The sequence below is a fragment of the Dasypus novemcinctus genome, chromosome 26, assembly GCF_030445035.2.
Source record: "Dasypus novemcinctus isolate mDasNov1 chromosome 26, mDasNov1.1.hap2, whole genome shotgun sequence".
NCBI lineage: Eukaryota > Metazoa > Chordata > Mammalia > Cingulata > Dasypodidae > Dasypus > Dasypus novemcinctus.
In genome coordinates this window covers 52979994-52999632 of record NC_080698.1, presented here as the reverse complement: position 1 = coordinate 52999632, position 19639 = coordinate 52979994, and the positions used below count along the sequence as shown (strand labels likewise).

The 19639-nt window shown below is 39.6% G+C and overlaps 1 protein-coding gene across 1 annotated transcript; it reads right to left on the bottom strand.

The window, feature by feature from the left end:
* Positions 1-4581: 4581 nt before the first annotated feature.
* Positions 4582-5529, bottom strand: LOC101431762 (vomeronasal type-1 receptor 90-like). Its single transcript, XM_004452054.3, has one exon. It carries the CDS (start codon positions 5527-5529, stop codon positions 4582-4584), a length of 948 nt encoding a protein of 315 aa, XP_004452111.3.
* Positions 5530-19639: the final 14110 nt, after the last annotated feature.

Sequence of the window (19639 nt, the reverse complement as noted above, 5' to 3'; positions counted from 1 at the left end):
TTTTTGGAAAGTTTGGTTTAAAATGTTAATTTCTTTACTACACTTAGGGTTCTTCAGAAATTCTAATTCTTCTGTATCAATTTTGGAAAGATGTATTTTTTGAGAAATTTGTCCATTTCATCTAAAAATGTCAAACTTCTGGCATAAAGTTGTTTATAGTACTGTTTTATTATTCTTTTAATGCCTGCAATTTCTGTGCTGATAACATGGATTTAATTCCCGATATATAGGTGATTTGTGTATTTTCTTTTAATCTAAGAGTTTATCAATTTGATGTTTTTTTTTTCAAAGAATAAGTTTCGACTGTCTTAATTACCTCCACTGTTCAACTAATTGTCTTGATATATAATATTGGTTTTAATATTTTCTTCCACCTACTTTCTTTAGTAGTACATTACATTTTTTCTCCTGGCTTTTGAGGTGAAAACATAGGTCAGTTATTTTAGAATCTTGGTCATTCAAATAATTGCTGTATAATGAAAAAATATCATATAACTCAAGATTTTTTATGTTAGGGTTTAGCAGTTTGATTATGATCTGTGTGGGCATGCTTTCTTTGAATTTATCTTGATTGGGATTTCCTGAACTTCTAAATCTATAGATTTGTTTCTTTAATCACATTTGGGAAGTTTGGAGGTGATTACTATTTCCCAAATAATTTTCTTTCCAATCTCTCTCCTCTCTTATTGTTTCTCAAAGATAAGTATATCTTTTGATATTGTCTGACAGTTCCTTGATGTTCTGTCCATTTATTTCCATTTGAATTTTCTCTCTCTATTGGTCTATCTTCAAGTTCACAGCATCTTTCCTCTGGTATCTCCATTCTGCTATCCAATCCAGGCCGTTTTAAAAAAAAATCTTATTGCAGATATTATATTTATTTAGTTCTAAAACTTCCATTTTGTTATTTTTTTGTCCCTGTTTTTCTACAGAGAAATCCTACGTCTTCATATCTTCTATAAACTTCCTGATACTTTCAAAAATCTATGTGATTTCTGTATTTTCTTTATAGTTTTTCTGTAAATTTACTCTTAGAGAATACAAAAATCTGTATGATTTTGGGTTAGCCATTTGTTTGCTGTATTTATCCCTTAGAATTGCTCACGTTTACTGGTTCTTTATATGTTGTGCAGTTTTTAATTATGTCTTGGACTTTGTGAATATTATGTTGCTTTTCCATCCTGTCACAATTTTTTTAGAGAATAATGTTGATAATTTTGTTTGCAAGGGTAATCAGCCTGGTTAGGTTCAGCCCATAAATTGCTTCATCATTCTGTGGTGGTTCATATTTCAGTTATGTTCACTTGGTTCTGACCCACATATGCTCGGGGGAAGGGCTGAGGCTTGTGCAAGGGAGTCCACAGCTTTGGGGGACTTCCTTCTTTGCTTCCCCCCTTCAACTATCTCTTCCATGCTCTCTGCTCCTTAAGGGCTACTTTTATTGCTTCTGGCCAGAAAGAGAGGTTTTATAGTAGAATTTTAGCTTCTCTGACCCACATCAGTTGCATGATGTTGCAGGAGTTAAAAAAAAAAAAAAAAGCAGGAGAGAACAGAAATTGGAAATCATCCCCATGCAGGGTGCACCTCCAGGTTTTGGTTCCTATCAGCACTCTGCCTGCCTTTCTTTACTTTCAGAGTCCTATGGTAGTTATGTATGTGTGTGTGTTTTAAGTTTCCCTATATTTTGCTGTTAGTCAGCAGGAAAAATGGGTTTCTACCATAGTAGAACTGGATCACATCCATTATATATATATTTTTTAATTTTTTTAATTTTTTAAATTTTTAATTTATTTTTTAAATTTATTTCTCTCCCCCACCCCCACCCCCAGTTGTCAGCTCTCTGTGTCCATTTGCTGTGTGTTCTTCTTTGACTGCTTCTATCCTTATCAGCAGAACTGGCAATCTGTGTTTCTTTTTGTTGCATCATCTTGTTGTGTCACCTCTCTGAGTGCGTGGCGCTGTTCCTGGGCAGATTGTGCTTTCTCTCACACTGGGAGGCTCTCCTTATGGGGTGCACTGCTTGCGTATGGGGCTCCCCTATGCAGGGGACACCCCTGCATGGCATGGCACTCCTTATGTGCATGAGCACTGCATATTGGCCAGCTTCACACGGGTCAAGGAGAACTAGAGTTTGAATTGCGAACCTCCCATGTGGTAGGCGAACACCCTATCTATTGGGCCAAGTCCGCTTCCCCATTATATATTTTTTTAAGGATTTATTTTTATTTATTTCTCTCCCCTTCCCCCACCACTCTTGTCTGCTCTCTGTGTCCATTCACGGTGTATTCTTCTGCATCCGCTTGCATTCTTGTCAGGCAGCACTAGGAATCTATGTTTCTTTTTGTTGCGTCATCTTGCTGCATCAACTCTCCATGTTTGCAGCGTCACTCCTGGGCAGGCTGTGCTTTTATCGTATGGGGCGGCTCTCCTTGTGGAACGCACGCCTTGTACGAGGGGCATCCCTACATGGGGGTGCCCCTACATGGTACAGCACTCCTTGCACACAGCAGCACTGTGCATGCATGGGCCAGCTCTCCACAAGGGCCAGGAGGCCTCGGGTACCAAACCCTGGACCTCCTATATGGTAGGTGGACGCTGTATCAATTGAGCCACGTCTGCTCCCTCCATTAGATTTTTTATTCCAATTTTTAAAATTCTATTTGAGAAGTTTTATTTGATTCATTTTTCATGAGCAAATAGTCTTTTAATCTTTTCTCATGTTCAAGTCTCTTTTATTTCTTCACATTTCATCATACTTATGTGGATAGCCAAATATCCAGAGTTTAAGAAAGTTAATTTCTTTCTCTTTAATATCTAGAGAAATTAGGATTTTGAATGCTCTGAAAATTTATAGTTTTTTTCACTTAAGTATAGCAGATTTTAATTTGGGGAATTTTTCAAGAAGAAGTTTTTATTTTCTCCCCCTACTCTGCAGCACTAACAACTGGGGAATGATATTCTGAATCACAAACCTTTGTTAAACTTGAAGTTCAAACTGACACGAAGCAAAACTTTTGTCATCACCAGCTCCCAGGCAGAAGAGGACTGGTTTCCTTCTCTACTTTCCACCCACTGTTTTTATTAGGTCCACAGCTTCTTCAAAGTGTAGACTTTTGAGGGTCCTCTTTTATGTGAGCCTTTCAAGTACAACCTCCCTCCTGAGTGGAGCTAAGCCCTCGTCTGCCATGTTGGAGCAGGTAAATGTCAGTTACCTGCTTGGCCAATGCCTCAAGGGACACAGGGGCTTTACAGGTGCTCAATTTCTGGTTTTAAATCATTCTGACCCGAATCCCAGGATTACATTTATTTGGAAGCAAGCCTAGGAATTTAGATGAATGTTTCTTATTTGATCCAGGATTTAGAGCACAAGGTTTATATACTGACTACTCTTTCATATAATGTACAGCAACAATATCAACATTATATAGAGGAGGGAAGTGCCTCGCTATGAATGTGATGCTATATATCAGATGGCATATTGCAGAAAATGTGTTTAGTGAGAAACTTTGTCATATCCACATTCTTTGCTGCTTCTAATATTGTGCTATAGCAATGATAATATTGTATGATATTTTTAAAAACTGAAATAAATAATGCTAGAATTCAGCATTATGACCATCATAATTGCCTTCCTAGAGGAGGGCAAATCTATGGTTAGAATATTTGACTTTCTGGATTCCAAATCTATCGTGTACGATTACATATTGGAATTCATATCCTATTCTGCCTTTCTAAAATTTTTAAAGTTACATGTATCTTCAGGTTTTGATAAGGTTTTAAAAATTTTGCAAATAGAGGGATAATTCCTACTTTTTATCTTTGTATTGGTATTGACTGATGTTATTAAATCATGCTTATATAACAAAGGCAGCAGAAATTTTAATTTATGAAACGTGTAGATTTCCTCTGGCATTGTACCCGCTCTGTGTTTAAACATTCCTTTATACATGGTTATATAGAGAAACATGTACACACATATTATTTTAATTAGTGAAGTCTTCAAATTGTTCATCCAAGTTTTTTCCTCTTTTTCAATTGTGTTGAACAGCTTTTTAAAGTCTAACTGAGGGGAGTGGGTGTAGCTCAGTGGTTGAGCACCTCCTTCCCACATATGAGGTCCCAGGTTCAATCCCTGGAATCTCCTAAAAAAAAAAATAATACAGTATAACTGAAATATAGTAAATTGTATATATGTAGAACATACCAATCACTAACACAAGGATTATTGCTGCATTCACCCCCAGAAGTCTCCTTTGTCATTTTTCCTACTTGCTTCTCCTACCACATCCCCCAATACCCCTGCAATCCCTCATCTGCTGCTGGTCTCTTTAATGTTTAATGCTAGGTATCAGCTCTTATTCATATGAGTCTGATTTGAAAATTCTATGCTTCTATTATCTCATTCATCATTCAGTTAAATAAAAATCTATTAATTACTTGCCAGCCACATATGTTATAGTAAATAGGCTTAACAACGAGAGTATAACTCCAAATAGTTCACTTCACCAAGAGAGCATATCCTTTATCTGGCAATTAGTCATTCTGAAGTCAGTGCTTTGTCTCATCTTGAGAGTAATTTATCTATCTCTGAATAAATAAACATTTATGATCCTTCCCCCACATGCATTTTAAGAACTTCATTATTCGCCTTTCAGAACTGATTAGCACCAAAGGACTGATTGTGCCATAGCTGTTGCCCACAAGCATCTGGATACACAGATGAACAAGATCATGGTTCCATGACAGTCCTGAGGAGGAAGAGATGATGCTGTCAAAAATGTACATTATCACAAAGAAACTCATGAGCAACAGAATGGTCCGGGCGGCCCTTTCTTCTGGGGATGCTCTTGGAGAACGCTTGCTGCTGTGAAGATGCTGGGACCGCCTCTTATGCCTGTACAGGAGAACCACCATGTATCCACTACAGACGACCATGAGCCCCATAAAGAAGACATCTTGGACTATCTCCAGTATGGACAATGTGAACCTGAGGTAGCAACTCGTCAGCCAAAGAGAGCAGGATTTAGTGACTAACAGAAGACTGGCCGAGGTCACATTGGGGGTGGCAACAGTGGAGATTAGGAGGTGAACACAAATGGACATGTTGAAGACCCATAGCAAGAGCAGGAGACACAGATTGTGATTTGAGGATTTATGTTTGAACTTTGCCAAACAGGAGCTTCTGGGGCTGAGGGTGATGGCCTGGAGAACACTCAGCAGGCAGGTGGTGGAAATGGAGAGGCCCCTCATCAACCTGTGCAAGAAGAAAACTGATTTACATGTGAGGTCATTCCAAACATTCTGAGACCCAAAAGTGTCGGTGGCAACGAACCCTGTGGTTAGCTGCATTACTGTGTGGATGAAGGCCAGGTGACCGATTGTCAGGTCAGTGGGCTTCAGTCTGTGCTCAGGAAGGAGTGTGAGGACGTGGAGGAGAAGGACAGTGTTGGCTGAGATCCCAGTGCCAGACTGGGAGTAAAAGAAATACCTTAGGGCAGTAAAACTGGAAAGTTCCTTGTTTTCATTCATCTCTTTTGGGCAAAAGTAGTATAGAGTAAATATGTGAAGAGAAAAATATTTTAAATCTTTATTACAAATATTATCCTATTATCAGTATCAACCAACACAATGGCCATCATCAAAATATGTGGATTATCCCCAAAGCCTTCTCTTTCCGATCCTCATTACTCATTCCAGCTTCACACCTGCCCCGCAGCCATCTCCGCTCTCTCCCTATCACTCCCCATGCACATTGGCTGGGTTCTGCATCCCGTTGCTGAGCTCCTCTGGGGTCTGTGTTTTCCTCTATATGACAAATTGCCATATTTTGTGAAAGGATTCCCTTTTATTTATCCTGCCCCACCCCCTTTTATTTTAGTTTTTCAGGGGAAGTAGTTACGTCTTATGCCTTTGCATCTGTAGCAGCCAGACAAATTGCCCGGTGCTCTACAATATTTGCTAAACTTGAGTGTGGAGAATTGAATAAAAGTGGAAATAAGACCTTCCCAAGGGAAGTGGACTTGGCCCAGTGGATAGGGCATCCGCCTACCACATGGGAGGTCTGTGGTTCAAACCCCGGGCCTCCTTGACCCGTGTGGAGCTGGCCCATGCGCAGTGCTGGTGCGCACAAGGAGTGCCGTGCCACGCAGGGGTGTCCCCCACATAGGGGAGCCCCAGGTGCAAGGAGTGCGCCCCGTAAGGAGAGCCGCCCAGCATGAAAGAAAGTGCAGCCTGCCCAGGAATGGCACCGCACACATGGAGAGGTGACACAGCAAGATGATGCATCAAAAAGAAACACAGATTCCCAGTGCCGCCGATAAGGATAGAAGCAGTCACAGAACATACAGCGAATGGACACAGAGAGCACACAACTGGGGGGGAGGGGGAGGGGGGGAGGGGGAGGGGAGAGAACTAAAATAAAAAGAAACAGACGTTCCCACGCAAGCACATCAGCAGAATGCACCATGCATCTGTTGTGTTATCTCAGTACTTATCTTTGTTCTGGCCTATTCATTGCCAGGCAAAAATTCTTCATACAGGAAAGACGAAATGTTGTTAAGTGTGGACTCTTAAGTCCAACTGTTTGAGTGCAAGTCTATGACCTGCCATTTACTAAACATGACCTTAAGCAGTCACTTAGCTCATCTGAGCCCCAGTTATTGCAGTCGTAAAAGCAGTTAGTCACAATACTGGCAGCCTGTAGATATTACAAGTGCAAAATGATGAACTACATATGCAGCAGGGAAGAGTGTGTGGCAGGCACATAATGCTCTCCATAGAAATGTTAGTGATTAATTTTATATTATGACGTTCCTCATACTTCTGTCTCATGAGAGCTAATGCAACTCTCTCCAGGATTTCCTAGCTCCTTCTCTACAGTAAAAAAGAGAGAAAAAAAAGACAACCAAAATGTCAGAATCTCTTTCTACATTTACAAGACTCTGATGGAGGTTTAGGACTTTTTTGTGCATCCACCATGATAACTACATTTTATGGATTCTTAATTCTCATGCTACACAACTTAATTCAAGTGTGTAAAGACCAGTATCAATTATTAGTAGGAATATATTCCAAAATCCTTTTCTCTTCTTTGTTAGGCATATGAAAACAAGATGGTAAATACAATCACAATGTAAATAGATTCCTGGTCATTCTGATTTAAAATTTTAATTATAAGACAATCCACCCTGACATTAAAATACATTTTTCCAAAGGAGTCAAATCACTCCTATCGTCTTCAAGTAAGCAATGATATTTCTCCCGATTTGTGGGGTTTGGAGCTGTCTGTTCTCCAGAAAAACATGTGCTTGAAGTTAGTGCATTCCTTGTGGGTATGAACTCTTTGTAAGTAGGACATTTGGATGAGGGGACTTCAATTACGATGTGGCCCTCCTCATTGAGAATGGGTCAGAATGAGTCCTTATAAGAGAAGAAAATTCGGAGAGAGAAAGGCAGGGAAGCAAGAAGCTGAAATAGATAAAACCCAGAAGAGAAGGGAGAGCATGGCAGGTACTGCCATGTGCCTTGCCATGTGGCTGAGGAGCCAAGGATTGTCACCATCCAGTCTGTGGGAAGAAAGTATCGCCTTGATAATGACTCGTTTGAACATTTTCCCAGCCTCAAATCTATGAGCAAATAAATTTCTATTGTTTAACCCAACACATATCATAGTATTTGTTCTGAGCAGTCTAGGAAACTAAAACAAGAATCATGCTGCCCAAGTGTAAAAATTATTCTAGAGAGTTTGGTGAGGACCCAGTCATGGAATATTTTCACTGAGGAATGCAGGTATTTACCTAAATACAGTAAATTCAAGTGTTATAAATATGAGGTATATAAATTTCCAAGTGGGTCTAGCCTGTATTCTCACAGATTTATAATCCAAAAAACAAGGTGTACAGCTCAATTACATTCATAGATACTTACAGCACTGTGGTTTTATAATACAGATCACTTAAGGAAAGAAGTGTTAAGATGCCATGTACCTGGTATAACTCTGAAGAATTCAAAGCCTAGATGGATATCTGGTGTAAATGTTGGAAATGTTTGATTTTCTAAAATAGAAATTCCATAGCATCATTAGAAAAATTATTTTCTTCCAAAATGTCCATCAAGTAAAGTGACATAATTTTCTCTATCCACACATTCGGAAAATTTGGGTTTGCTTCACGGTATTCCCAGAAGAAACGAGAAAAATATGAATCTAATTGCCCATCTGTCTCCACCCTTCAAGACACATGCCGTCATTAAGCCACAGCCCTAAATGATCGTCCATGTCTTCTAGATACTTCTCAATGGCATATGCCTATTGTCCTGCGTCTATTTCATGTAAGGCATGAAAAATACTGTAATGTAAATTTTTAAGAAGAATGATCAGAAATAAATTAAAATCAGCATTCTAAATTTGTTCTCTCGTTATTTCTGTGAAATATAGGCATTGATTTCATTTAGCTATTTTTAAAAATGAGCCTTACAAATAATTGGCATTTTAAAACTTGTCAAGTAGTATATGTTAATCATTGTAAATATAGGGTGTAGGAGTACAGTATGTTCAGAGTTACCTAGGGGATTTCAGTCCTATAAATACATGCTAAAAGAAAGGCAATAGTGGGCAGATCCCTTAAATTATGCATACTATTCAGGAATTCATGGGTTACGTGGATCGTTCATTTAAAACCACTGAAAAATCTTTCTTTTTAAAGGAGAAATTCCACCGTAGGAGCAGGAAAAACTTAATCTCCTTCTTCCAGATCAAGGAAAGTGACACAATTTTATGCCTTCACAAGCACCCTAAAATTTTCTTCTGTGAGTGCCCAGGAGACAACAGAAAATATGACTCTCATCATCCAAGCTTTGTGGATCACTCATAACTGCATCATTAAAGCATGCTCCCCAAATAAGGTTAGTGCATATTTGTATATAAGTGTTATAAAGAAAGGTGTATTCCTATTTCTGTGCAAATATACTATTGAATGAAGAAACATCCTGGTAACTACAAACATCTCATAGAAACAAGGTGCTGGATTCTCCAGTGGAACAGCAGCAATCCCCCAAGTGCAGGGGCAATGATGAGTGAAGAAGAATGGTCCAATGATGGGCCCTTGATACTGATGACTATGCTTATGAGCCTTTTGCACTTGAATTTTCAACTTGGCCTAGTCTTCCAGGGTACCAAGAGTTACCCCCTGAGAGCCTCCATGTTGCTCAAATATGACCACTCTCTAAGCCAAACTCAGCATGTAAATGCATTACCTTCCCCCCAGCATGGGACATGATTCCTGGAGATGAGCCTCCCTAGCTCTGAGGGATTACTACCAAGCAGTGGCTGCTAATGCAACTGGAAAAAGACCTGGAATAAAAGGGGGAAATGGTAAAGACAAATGAGTTTATATGGTTAAGAGACTTCAAAATGAGTCAGGAGGTCATCAGAGGGGCCACACTTATGCATGTCTTAGTAGGATCTCAAAGACAGTCAAAGTAGATACTACCCCAGGTAGTGGTGCTCCTGAGGGCTACAGAGACATCAAGGTCCTATGGTCATGGCCGATATCTCTAAAGTTCTGTGCCTTGCCGGTGGGCCCTATTTTGGAATTTGTGCTCCCAAGTGTGATGGAGTTGGACTCAGATGTGACTTCTCTCCACATGCTTCTTCTGTCCCTTTTATTTAAACTTTGGTGGGCACTGGAGTTGGTGTATGTCCAGGAGACTTGAATCTCTGAGCTGTGCATGTGCCAGATGGGCCCTGAGCCTCAGCGAAGTTGCAACATTTACTCTCTAGTTTGTTGGACTTACGCAGGTCAGCTAACAAGGAGGGAAGGATGGACAACCACCACACCAAGGAACCGAGAGAGTCTACAACTGCAAGCAGGAGAGTCACATCCATCAGCCATATGGGATCAAAGGCCCCTCTCAATGAGAGGTGGAGTGGGCATCACCATCCCAGAGTCCTCAGGATTAGAGAATAAAATATGGACTAGAGTGGACTTACTGGTCCAATAATTCTACTGTGGAATTATTGTGACCGTACCAATAGAAGAAATTATTTTGTGATGTGGAGAGAGTGGCCATTGGGGTTGCTGAAGGCAGGGAGAGGGAAAAGGAGGTGTGATGTAAGAGCATTTTTGAGACTTGGAATTGTCCTGAATGATAATGCAGGGACAGATGCAGGACATTATATATCCTGCCATAACCCACTGAATGGACTGGGAGAGATTGTAAATTACAATGTAAACTAGAATCCATGCTGTGTAGCAGTGCTCCAAAAAATATTCATCAAATGCAGTGGATGTACCACACTAATGAAAGAAGTTGTTGATGTGGGAAAAGTGGGGGGTGTAGGGAGTGGAACATATTGGAATCTCCTATATTTTTTAATGTAACATTTTGTGTGATCTACATACCTTTTTTAAAAATGGTTTTTAAAAAGGTGAAAAATTCTATTCATGTCTTCTCTCACAGCCATACTCACATCTGAATCACACACCACTGCTTAGGAGATCAGCGTACCAGAATATAAACACTTTGAAACCAGCAGGATGACCTAGAACAATCTTCCTCAAATAAGGCTATTAGAAATGGATGGTGATGAGATGGTTCTTGATTTCTACAAGGTACCAAGCACAAAAATCTTATTTTTCATACTGTGGAAAGCCAGCTACCTTCAGCAGAGACATGAGATTCTGAATATATTGACATAAGTCATAGGGAAATAACATGAAATAAAATCCTGGAATAGGTCACATTTGAAGAGGCCATGTTAGGAAAGAGGAAGGAAAGCCTAACTGGGCAGGTTAAGAAAAACCTAACCATACATGGAGAAAGAAATGCCAATTAAAACCTGAACTTTTGTATGGAAAGTTACCAGCAGAAGCTCTTAGGCTGGATTGTGAAGTCTGGATACCTTCAGGAGAAAGATAATGCAGGTAAAGTTCCCTAAACCCTAATCAAGAAGCAATCACTTCACAACCAAAAACAAACAACAACAAAGAGAAGCAATCACTTTAGACATTAGGTCATACTTAGAGTCCCCAATTCAAGGACAATCTATGTATCACTAAACTGGCCACAAACTAGTGAAGAATGCTAAGGTCTTTGCACTTGAACCAGTGGTCAGAAGAGACGTGGAGCATGTAATAGAAGAAAGAAACCATCCCCAGACTCCAGTGCAAGTTTGGGAGATTATGGCATTGTGGATAACAGATAACAGAGAGAAAGGAAGGGAGGAGGTCACATCTGTTTTTTGATCTGCAGCAGGAGCATAATTAATTAAAAGAAAAAGTGATAAGGCTCGGGGGTGTGAGACTGACCACACACCGTTTGAAAGGGTTCGAGAACATGTGTTACCTTTGGCACAAGTTTAGCTGGGAAAACGGCAAAATGATCTATGGAGGAACTGCTAGGGTCAGGGTGCTTGTGAAGGCATAAAATTGTGTCACTTTCCTTGGCACAACCAAGGAAGGCAAAATCATCACCAATTAGATGTCAGAGATAGGGGACAGATATTTTTTAAATATATTAACTCAAGAGAATACAAGAGAAAAACTTGAGGAACGTTTGGATAAATGAATGGTTTCCCCAAAACACGAGTGAAAATCATCCATTGGTTTTGTACCCTGAAAGGCGTGTAAAGTACAGCTGGGAGTGGTTACTTGCAGCAAGCATATGTGTAGTATATATAGTCCTAAGACACTGTAATCTTTTATAAGGAAAATCAGGAGAAGAGAAAATATTATTCCAAAAAAAGAAACAGAAAAGCCCCAGAGGCACTTCATCATATGTAATAAGTTGTCATTACTGGGAAGCCCAAACAGTCTGTGCACGAATTTGTTTCCCTGAATGAATGAAATAGGGCCAAAGTCTCTCTTTCTCACGAAAGTTTTTAACTTCTTTTATCATTATAGTTTTTATATCTTAGAAACAAGAAAAGGAAATTGTTCACAATAAGTGCATGAGTAGATATAATTTGAAAAACATCTAATATCTGAGCACAGAGAACAAGAGCAGATGAAATTCATTTTGCCATAGATTTCATTCTTAATTAATTCAGTCACAGACACTATCAATGAAAGGGGATGGGTCATTTTTAGCATGAATAATGTATGAAGAAAGAAACATGGACAGAATTCTAGAGACCAAGTTGCTGGAGATTAAATGATTATGTTGTTGGGAACCAGGAAAAGGAAATCACCATTGTTGTCACTTTGTTTTCTTTATTTTTAATGTCATTGCAACCACATTGTCAGTGTCCGATCATTAGAAATTTCCAAACTGCAAGGAACATGCTTAAGTGCTGACATCATTAATTTGAAACTTATGAATTTAAAACTGGAACAAGAAAAGTCTTTATAAGGGAAGAGGACATGGCTCAAATGAGAGAGCACCCGTCTACCATATAGAGGGTCCAGGGTTGGATCCCCAGGGCCTCCTGGCCTGGGTGGTAAGCCAGCCCAGGTGCAAGGAGTGCCGTGCCATACAGGGGCGCCCCCATGTCAGGATGCCCCATGCACAAGGTGTGCGCCCCTCAAGGAGAACCGCCCTGCCCAAAAAAAGCTCAGCCTGCCCAGGAGTGGTGCCGCACACACAGAGAGCTGATGCAGCAAGACGATGCAACAAAAAAGAGACACAGTTTCCCAATACCGCCAGATAATGCAAGCAGATGCAGAAGAACACACAGCAAATGGACACAGAGAGCAGACAACTGGGGGGAAGGGGAGAGAAATAAACAAAGTAAATCTTTTTTAAAAAAGTCTTTATGAGTACATACTGTTAGAAATTTTATAGGAACACAAGTTTAAACTCTTTTTAAATAAGAGTTTGAACAAAGAAACTCATTTCCTTCTGAAGAATTTGAAATTGTTCCTAGGACTTTAGTATTTTTAAAAATCAGCCATTATCCTAAAAAGCTACTTTTAAAATATTAGTTCTAATTACTTCTTGAAACTGAAAGAAGCAAAGAACCTCAAGTAAAAACTTATCTCTTTACAGGTGAATATGAGTAAGAATATGAATTAGTAATGCTTTAATCTAACATGATTAGATAATGTAATAATACGTGCATCAAGAACTGATACAGCAAGTTCATACAAGTCATTTTATTCATAGAAATGAATGGGAACCTAAACTTAATTGTGTCATTGTGAAAAATCCACTAATTTTTATGAGTAAACCAGTTAAAGAAATGAAAACACTAAGAATATTTCCCCATCATATTTAAGAAAACACACTCCTCTGAGCTGCATAGGCTGTTAGAAGGGGATGGCTAATCTAAGGCTTCCCCAAACCCTCCTAGTAGACTTAATTTGCCTCCTTCCTCGACCTGCCAAGTGTTGGAGATTTGGACCCGAAGTGTATCGGGAAAGAAAGAAAGAGAAAAGGGAGAAGGAAACAAAGAGAAAGAAAGAGCGAGAGAAAAAGAAGGGGAAAGCTGGGTTCAGGGGGTCTGCAAGTAATAACTCCTCAGACAACTTTATTGTTTACAAGGGGCTCTATATGTACCCCAGTGTACGTGACCAGAAGCAGGCATACGTAGCCTACATGCCAATAAGCATGAACACGTAGCCTACGTGTCATCAAGTAGCAACACGTATTAATTATCAACATTACCCATAGTCTAAGGAATTTAAAAAAACCTTATCTCAAGGTACAATGTCTAAGTGTTCTATTCACTACAAAGGTATGTGCTCATCTTTTCTTTCAGCATTTAACAGCTTCATCCCATTTGCCAGGAACTCTTAATTACCTCATTCCTTAAGGTGGAAGCATAGCCATGGAGACAGCACTAGCATGGAGACAGCACGTCTCTCCTTGTGAAGCCACTGTGCCTCAGTTTCCAACAGCCTAGGATGCCCACCTGCCCACGGTGTCCAATCTGTGCAAGAAAGAGGCACTTACCGAGACGGCCGTGCGGGGGGACTCCGTGCATGTGAGAGGAACCTGCACAGTTTGAAGGAAGGGATGCCATGAGCTCATCTCTCTGCGGGCCGGGCTGGTAATTTCAGTGTCTGCAGAGGTGACAAGACCCAGCTGGGGAGAGCAGAACTGTCGAGTTCCCAGTGGAACATTTTACTTGTCTCTGAATTTTACTTCATGTTGTGCTGGGAAACAGCACACTGGGACTAGCTGGGCTCAAAACTTTTCTACCCATTGCCTTGCCCCATCTGTGTAGAAGGATGAGAAGGGTCACAGTCCTGGTAGAAAATACCTGTTGCCCTTGGCTTATACTATGATCAGATCAGTACAAACCCATTTCAAACACTGTCATGCCACTTTGCTGGTTGGCAAGGTTCCTGCTGAGTTCCCCACGTGAGTTCTAGTGGCTCTGAGTTCCTTTCCTTCAGTGTGTGATGTGCACCCTCACCTGGAGGCTGATTTCCTGATGGGACACACTTCCAGGACACATGTTCCATGATTTCCAGTCTCGGTCTCAGGTTGAAGCTCTTTCCCAGATTAAATAAAATATAAAATCATTGCTTACATGCATGGGTGAAGGCAGCAAGTATCTTTAGAGCCACGTTCTTTTCATTCTCCAGAAATCCCTTGTGAGGCCCAAATGTGAGATGATATGCACCCCTGCATGCTCATAACGTCTGCCCCTTCTTGTGTGGGACACACATCACTGCAAGGGCACGGGAGCCTTTTGTGTTTTATGATGAAGGCCCTGAGAAATGCCACCCCTGAGCCCTCTTGGCCAACAAATGGAAAATCCATCGTGAGGGACCAGTGCGCTGCTGATCAAAAGGGTTTTCAGGCTTCAGATGACAAGGTACTGTGAAAGCAAAAGCCTTATACAATTTGATTTTAACAGCTTTCTTTTTTTTTATTAACTTCTTAAGGAAGGGAGCCAGAGAAGAGACTAATGTTTCTGACTATTGAAAGAGGTTTAAAGAGGGAAACGTAAAATGTTTAGGTAAATCAAGTATTATGAAGTAAGTATGCTAAATACAGACCACTGCGACTATTGGCTTAAAAAATGAAACAAAAACAAAGCCCTCGCCTGTCTGTCAGTGTTTGGGCTAATCCAAGCCATGACAAGGAGGATCCATGTCCCACGTCTGTCCCAGCTGGCCCTGATCAGAAACTCAGAACACTTTATGATGTTAATCAGACCTACTGAGAAATAAATGGGAAGCCACCTGGAAAGGAGGCCACACTTGCCGAGCTATGAAGTTTTGACCTCCAACAGTCAGGAAGACACCAGCTCGCAGGGTCATCAACCAGCTAACTTCGGCTTGTTCTCAAGCGGCTCTCTGCATCCAGTAATTAAAAGTCGTCAAAGCCTACTTTTGCCTGTATTCCAGGCTTGGATCAAATGTTCCTTTTAAAGTCTGTGATTTTGGTGAAAACAATTTTAAGGGAATAGCATTGTCATGAAAAATATCCTACTTAACCCTTATGCTGAGATTAAAGTTGAGGTTGTTTCCTAATCAAGCCAATTTTAGATCTACAAATTTGGGAGAATTTGCATAAGGCCTTGGTGTATCGTATACAAACATAATTGTGATTCTCAGCAATAGTTATTCATAAATATATTCATTCAACACTCAGTTTTTGTAAGGAAGGATTTCTAGATAAAATCCCAAGATAATCAAGTAGTAACTCATGTGTAATTTATTGACCTGAGTCTTGTGTATTTTCTTGACTTGTCCTGGTTTTTGTATGTCAGTGAAGCAGTGTTTTTAATGCAGACCATCCTCTGTGTTATAGGTCAACAAATTCAAAGCGTCATCAAGTGCTGGGCAATCACCAAATCCAAAGAATCCAGAGAGAGTCAACTGAGTACAAACAGAGGTTTACATTTGTTTTCATTGCTTCCACCATCCAGGATCACATTTTCCTCCTCAACTCATCAATTCTAAGGCTCAACAAACAGTAGTAATCAATTCATATCCTCTGTTCTCACCTGGATTACCTGTTACTTCAGTGGTGTCCCCAGGTTGTTGGGACTCTGAAATTTCTCCACTTTACCATTTAGAAATGACACATTTCACTGCTTGGAAGGTGGGACCTGTTAGGCCACAAAATGAGGTTAAACCAGTCATGGAGAGGGATTTCCCAGCATGGATTCCTTATATACAGTAGAGTTTGGGCTCCTCAGTGATGGTTACCTGATTGCTGTGCTACCTGATTAGATACATTTTTCTAATTAAAATAATTTTGAGATAGTTATACATTCACATGCAGTTTAAACATTAATATAAAAAGATTGAGTCTATCCTTTATCCTCATTCCTTAATGGTAGCATCTTGTGAAAACAGTATCACACTGAGGCTCTGACACTGATATAGTCAGATAGAGAACATTTCCATCATCTCAAGGATCCCTCATGTTATGCTCATAGAGCCAGACTCACTTACCTCCTGCCCTGATAAAAACCTCATACCCTTTCCACCACTCATCGGTTCCTCCTCTCTATAATTTTGTGATTTCAAGAAGGTCATAAATGGAATCATAAGCTCTGTAACCTTTTTAGACTGGCATTTTTTACTCAGCTTAATTTTCTGGAGATTCATCCAGATTTTTCCATGTATCAATAGTTCATTACTTTTTTATTGCCAGGTAGTATTCCATGGCATGACTCTCCCAGTTTGTCCATTTACCTGCTGAAGGATATCTGAGTAGTTTCTAGTCTGAGATATTACAAATCAAATTTCTATAATTACCATGTGCAATTCTAGAGTATGAACGTAAGTTTTCATTTCCCTTATGTAAATACCCAGGCATGCAATTTCTGGTTCTCTGGAAGGTTTTTAATCATATGTTGAGTTTTATAAGAAACTGACAGACTGTTTTCCAGAGTGGCTGTACTATTTTACATTCCCACTAGCAAAGAATGAGCAATCCAGTTATCCACACCCTTAAATGATCATTTGTGTTGTCACTGTTCTAATTTTAGTAACTCTGATAGGTGTGTGCCAGTATCTCCTGGTTTCAATTAGAATTTCCCTAATGACTAATGATGTTGAACTTGTTTTCATGTGCTTATTTCTCATCTGTGTATCCTCTTCAGTGAAATATCCCTACATGGCTTTTTGCATTTTCTACCTGAGTTGATTTTTCACTTTTGACTTTCAGGAGGGATTCTTTACGTATTCTTTTTTTAGCAGATACCTGAGATTGAACCCCAGATCTTGTACATGTGCTCAGCCACCAAGCTATACCTTCTCCCTTATTTATATATTCTTGACTTGAGTCCTTGTTAGATATGTAATTTTAAAATATTCTTCTACTTTGTAGCTTGTATTTTTATCCTCCTAATAGTCTTTCATGGAGCAAATGTATTTAATTTTAATGAAGTCAAATGTATCATTTTTTCCATTTATCAGTTTTGCCGTTGGAATCAACCTCAGAACTCTTTGGCGACCATAGGTCCCAAAGGTTTTCTCCTATATTTTCTTCTACAGGTTTTATACCTTTATATTTAACATTGAAGTTCATGATGCATTTGAATTAATTTTTATATAAGGTGTCGGACTTTGACTGAGGTTCATTTTTCCCCCATGGATGCCCTATGAGTCCAGCATCATCTATTGAAAAAATTACCTTCCTCCATTGCCTTGTGTGATGAATTGATGCTGGATGGACTCCAGAAAGACATGTTCTTTGAGCTAGTCCATTCCTGTGGGTGTGAGCCCATTGTAGGTGGGACCTTTTGATTAGATCACTTCATTTAAGGGCCCTTTGATTAGATTATGTCTGCAAGGTGTGACCTAGGGTGGGTCTTAATCCTTTTACTGGAGACCTTTATGAATGGGATGAATAAGGAGAGACACCCAGAGAGACCCACAGAAGCTGAGAGAGAAAGTCTGAGAAGCCAGAAGCTGAACGCAAGGAGTTCTGGAGGAGAAGGAAGAGACAGAAGACGCTGCCATTGTGCTCTGCCATGTGGCAGGAGTCCAGGGTCACCAACAGCCAGTCCGGGAGAGAGCTTCACCTGATGCCTTGTTGGACATTTTTCTCAGCCTCAGAACTGTAACCTTCAGGCTAATAAATTTCCATTGTAAAAGCCAACCTCTTTCTGGTATAGTACTTTGGCAGCTTTTAGCAAATTAAAACAAACTGCCCTTGCACTTTTGTAAAATATCAGTTGGGTATATTTGTATGGGTCTATTTCTGTTTTCTCCATTTTGTTCCATTGAACTATATGTCTAAAGCTCTACCAATATGACTTACTCTTGATTACTATAGCTATAATATCTTGAAATTAGGTGGATTTGTTCCTTAGTTGTTGAATATTGTCAATGCATTTTTCTACACTGATATGATGATGTGGTTTTTCTCTTTTGCTTGTTAATAGGGTGGATTGATTTTCAAATATTGAACAGGTCTTACATTCTTGAAATAAAACCCACATGGTAGAGTTTTAGAATTCTTTCAAGATATAGTCAAATTCTATTTGCTAATATTTATTAAAGATTTGTGCATCTGTATTTATGAGGGTTAATATCTGTAGATTTTTTTTCTACTGTGTCAGATTTAAGTATCAGGGTAATATTAGTATTATACAGCAAATAGGAAAATATTACATCCTTGTTTTAGTCTGCCAAAGGTTTGCTGATGCAAAGTACCAGAAATCTGTTGGCTTTTATAAAGTATATTTAGGGTAAATGCTTCCAGTTCCAAGGCCGTGGAAACTCAACGTACCATAAGAGGTACTTTCTCACAAAAGTCAGGTGTCACTTGTTGAAGCAAGGTGGCGGGCAGTCTCTGCCAGGCTTCAGCCTTCTCCTCTGGGCTTCCTCTTCTCTTGAGGCTCTGTGGGCCAAGCTTCTTCCCAATCTCACTTGCAGGCTGGCATAGGGCTTGTCTCTCAGGGCTACCTGTATCAGTCTTGGGCAATTCTTCCCAAGGCCAGCTGCAAGCTATCAGGCAAATGGTCCATCTCTCCCTGTGCCTTCAGTTGTTTGAGCCTTCTTTCTGTCACATGGCAGGATCAAAAATGACAAAGTTCTCCCCTCTGTGTGTCTTGTGTCTGTTTTTCTTTTTTATATCAGAGCAGCAATGGGGAGGGAACTCAACCTGAGCCATGCCCTCTGACATAGTAAAATCTAAAAGTTTGATCTTAACAGGTAATCTAATTAAAGACATCTCAGCTGAATTTAATGCAATCAAAGGGTATCACACCCAAAGGAATAAGTTAGTTTACAAACATAACCTTTTTCTTTGGGGATTCATAAAATAATCTCAAATGGTCACAGTTCTCTTTTACCTTTTGGAAGAGATTTTGTGGAATGTGTGCTGATTCTTCTTTAAATGTTTTGTAGACTTCCCTAGTAAAATCACTTGCGCATGGAGGTTTCTTTGGGGGAAATTTTAAAATTGCAAATTAAATTTCCTTAATAATTAATGGGCCATTGTAACTACCTACTTCATGTTGAGTGACATGTGGTACTTTGTATTTTTTAAGAAATTGGTCCAAATCTTCTAAGTTTATAAATTTATATGTGTGCAGAATTATTCATAACATTTCCTTATTATCCTTTTGATATCTAAAGGGCCTGGAATGATATCTCCAATTTCATTCATGAAATTGGTGAATTGTGTCCTCACTCTATTTTTCTTTCTCAGTCTTTATAGACATGTGAAAATTTTATTGATCATTTTCAAAGAACCACCTCTTTTGTTTATTGATTTTCTTCATGGT

What these genes read in the sequence shown, in the direction of transcription:
- LOC101431762 (XM_004452054.3), bottom strand. Translation starts at nt 5,529, where the DNA reads ATGAATGAAAACAAGGAACTTTCCAGTTTTACTGCCCTAAGGTATTTC.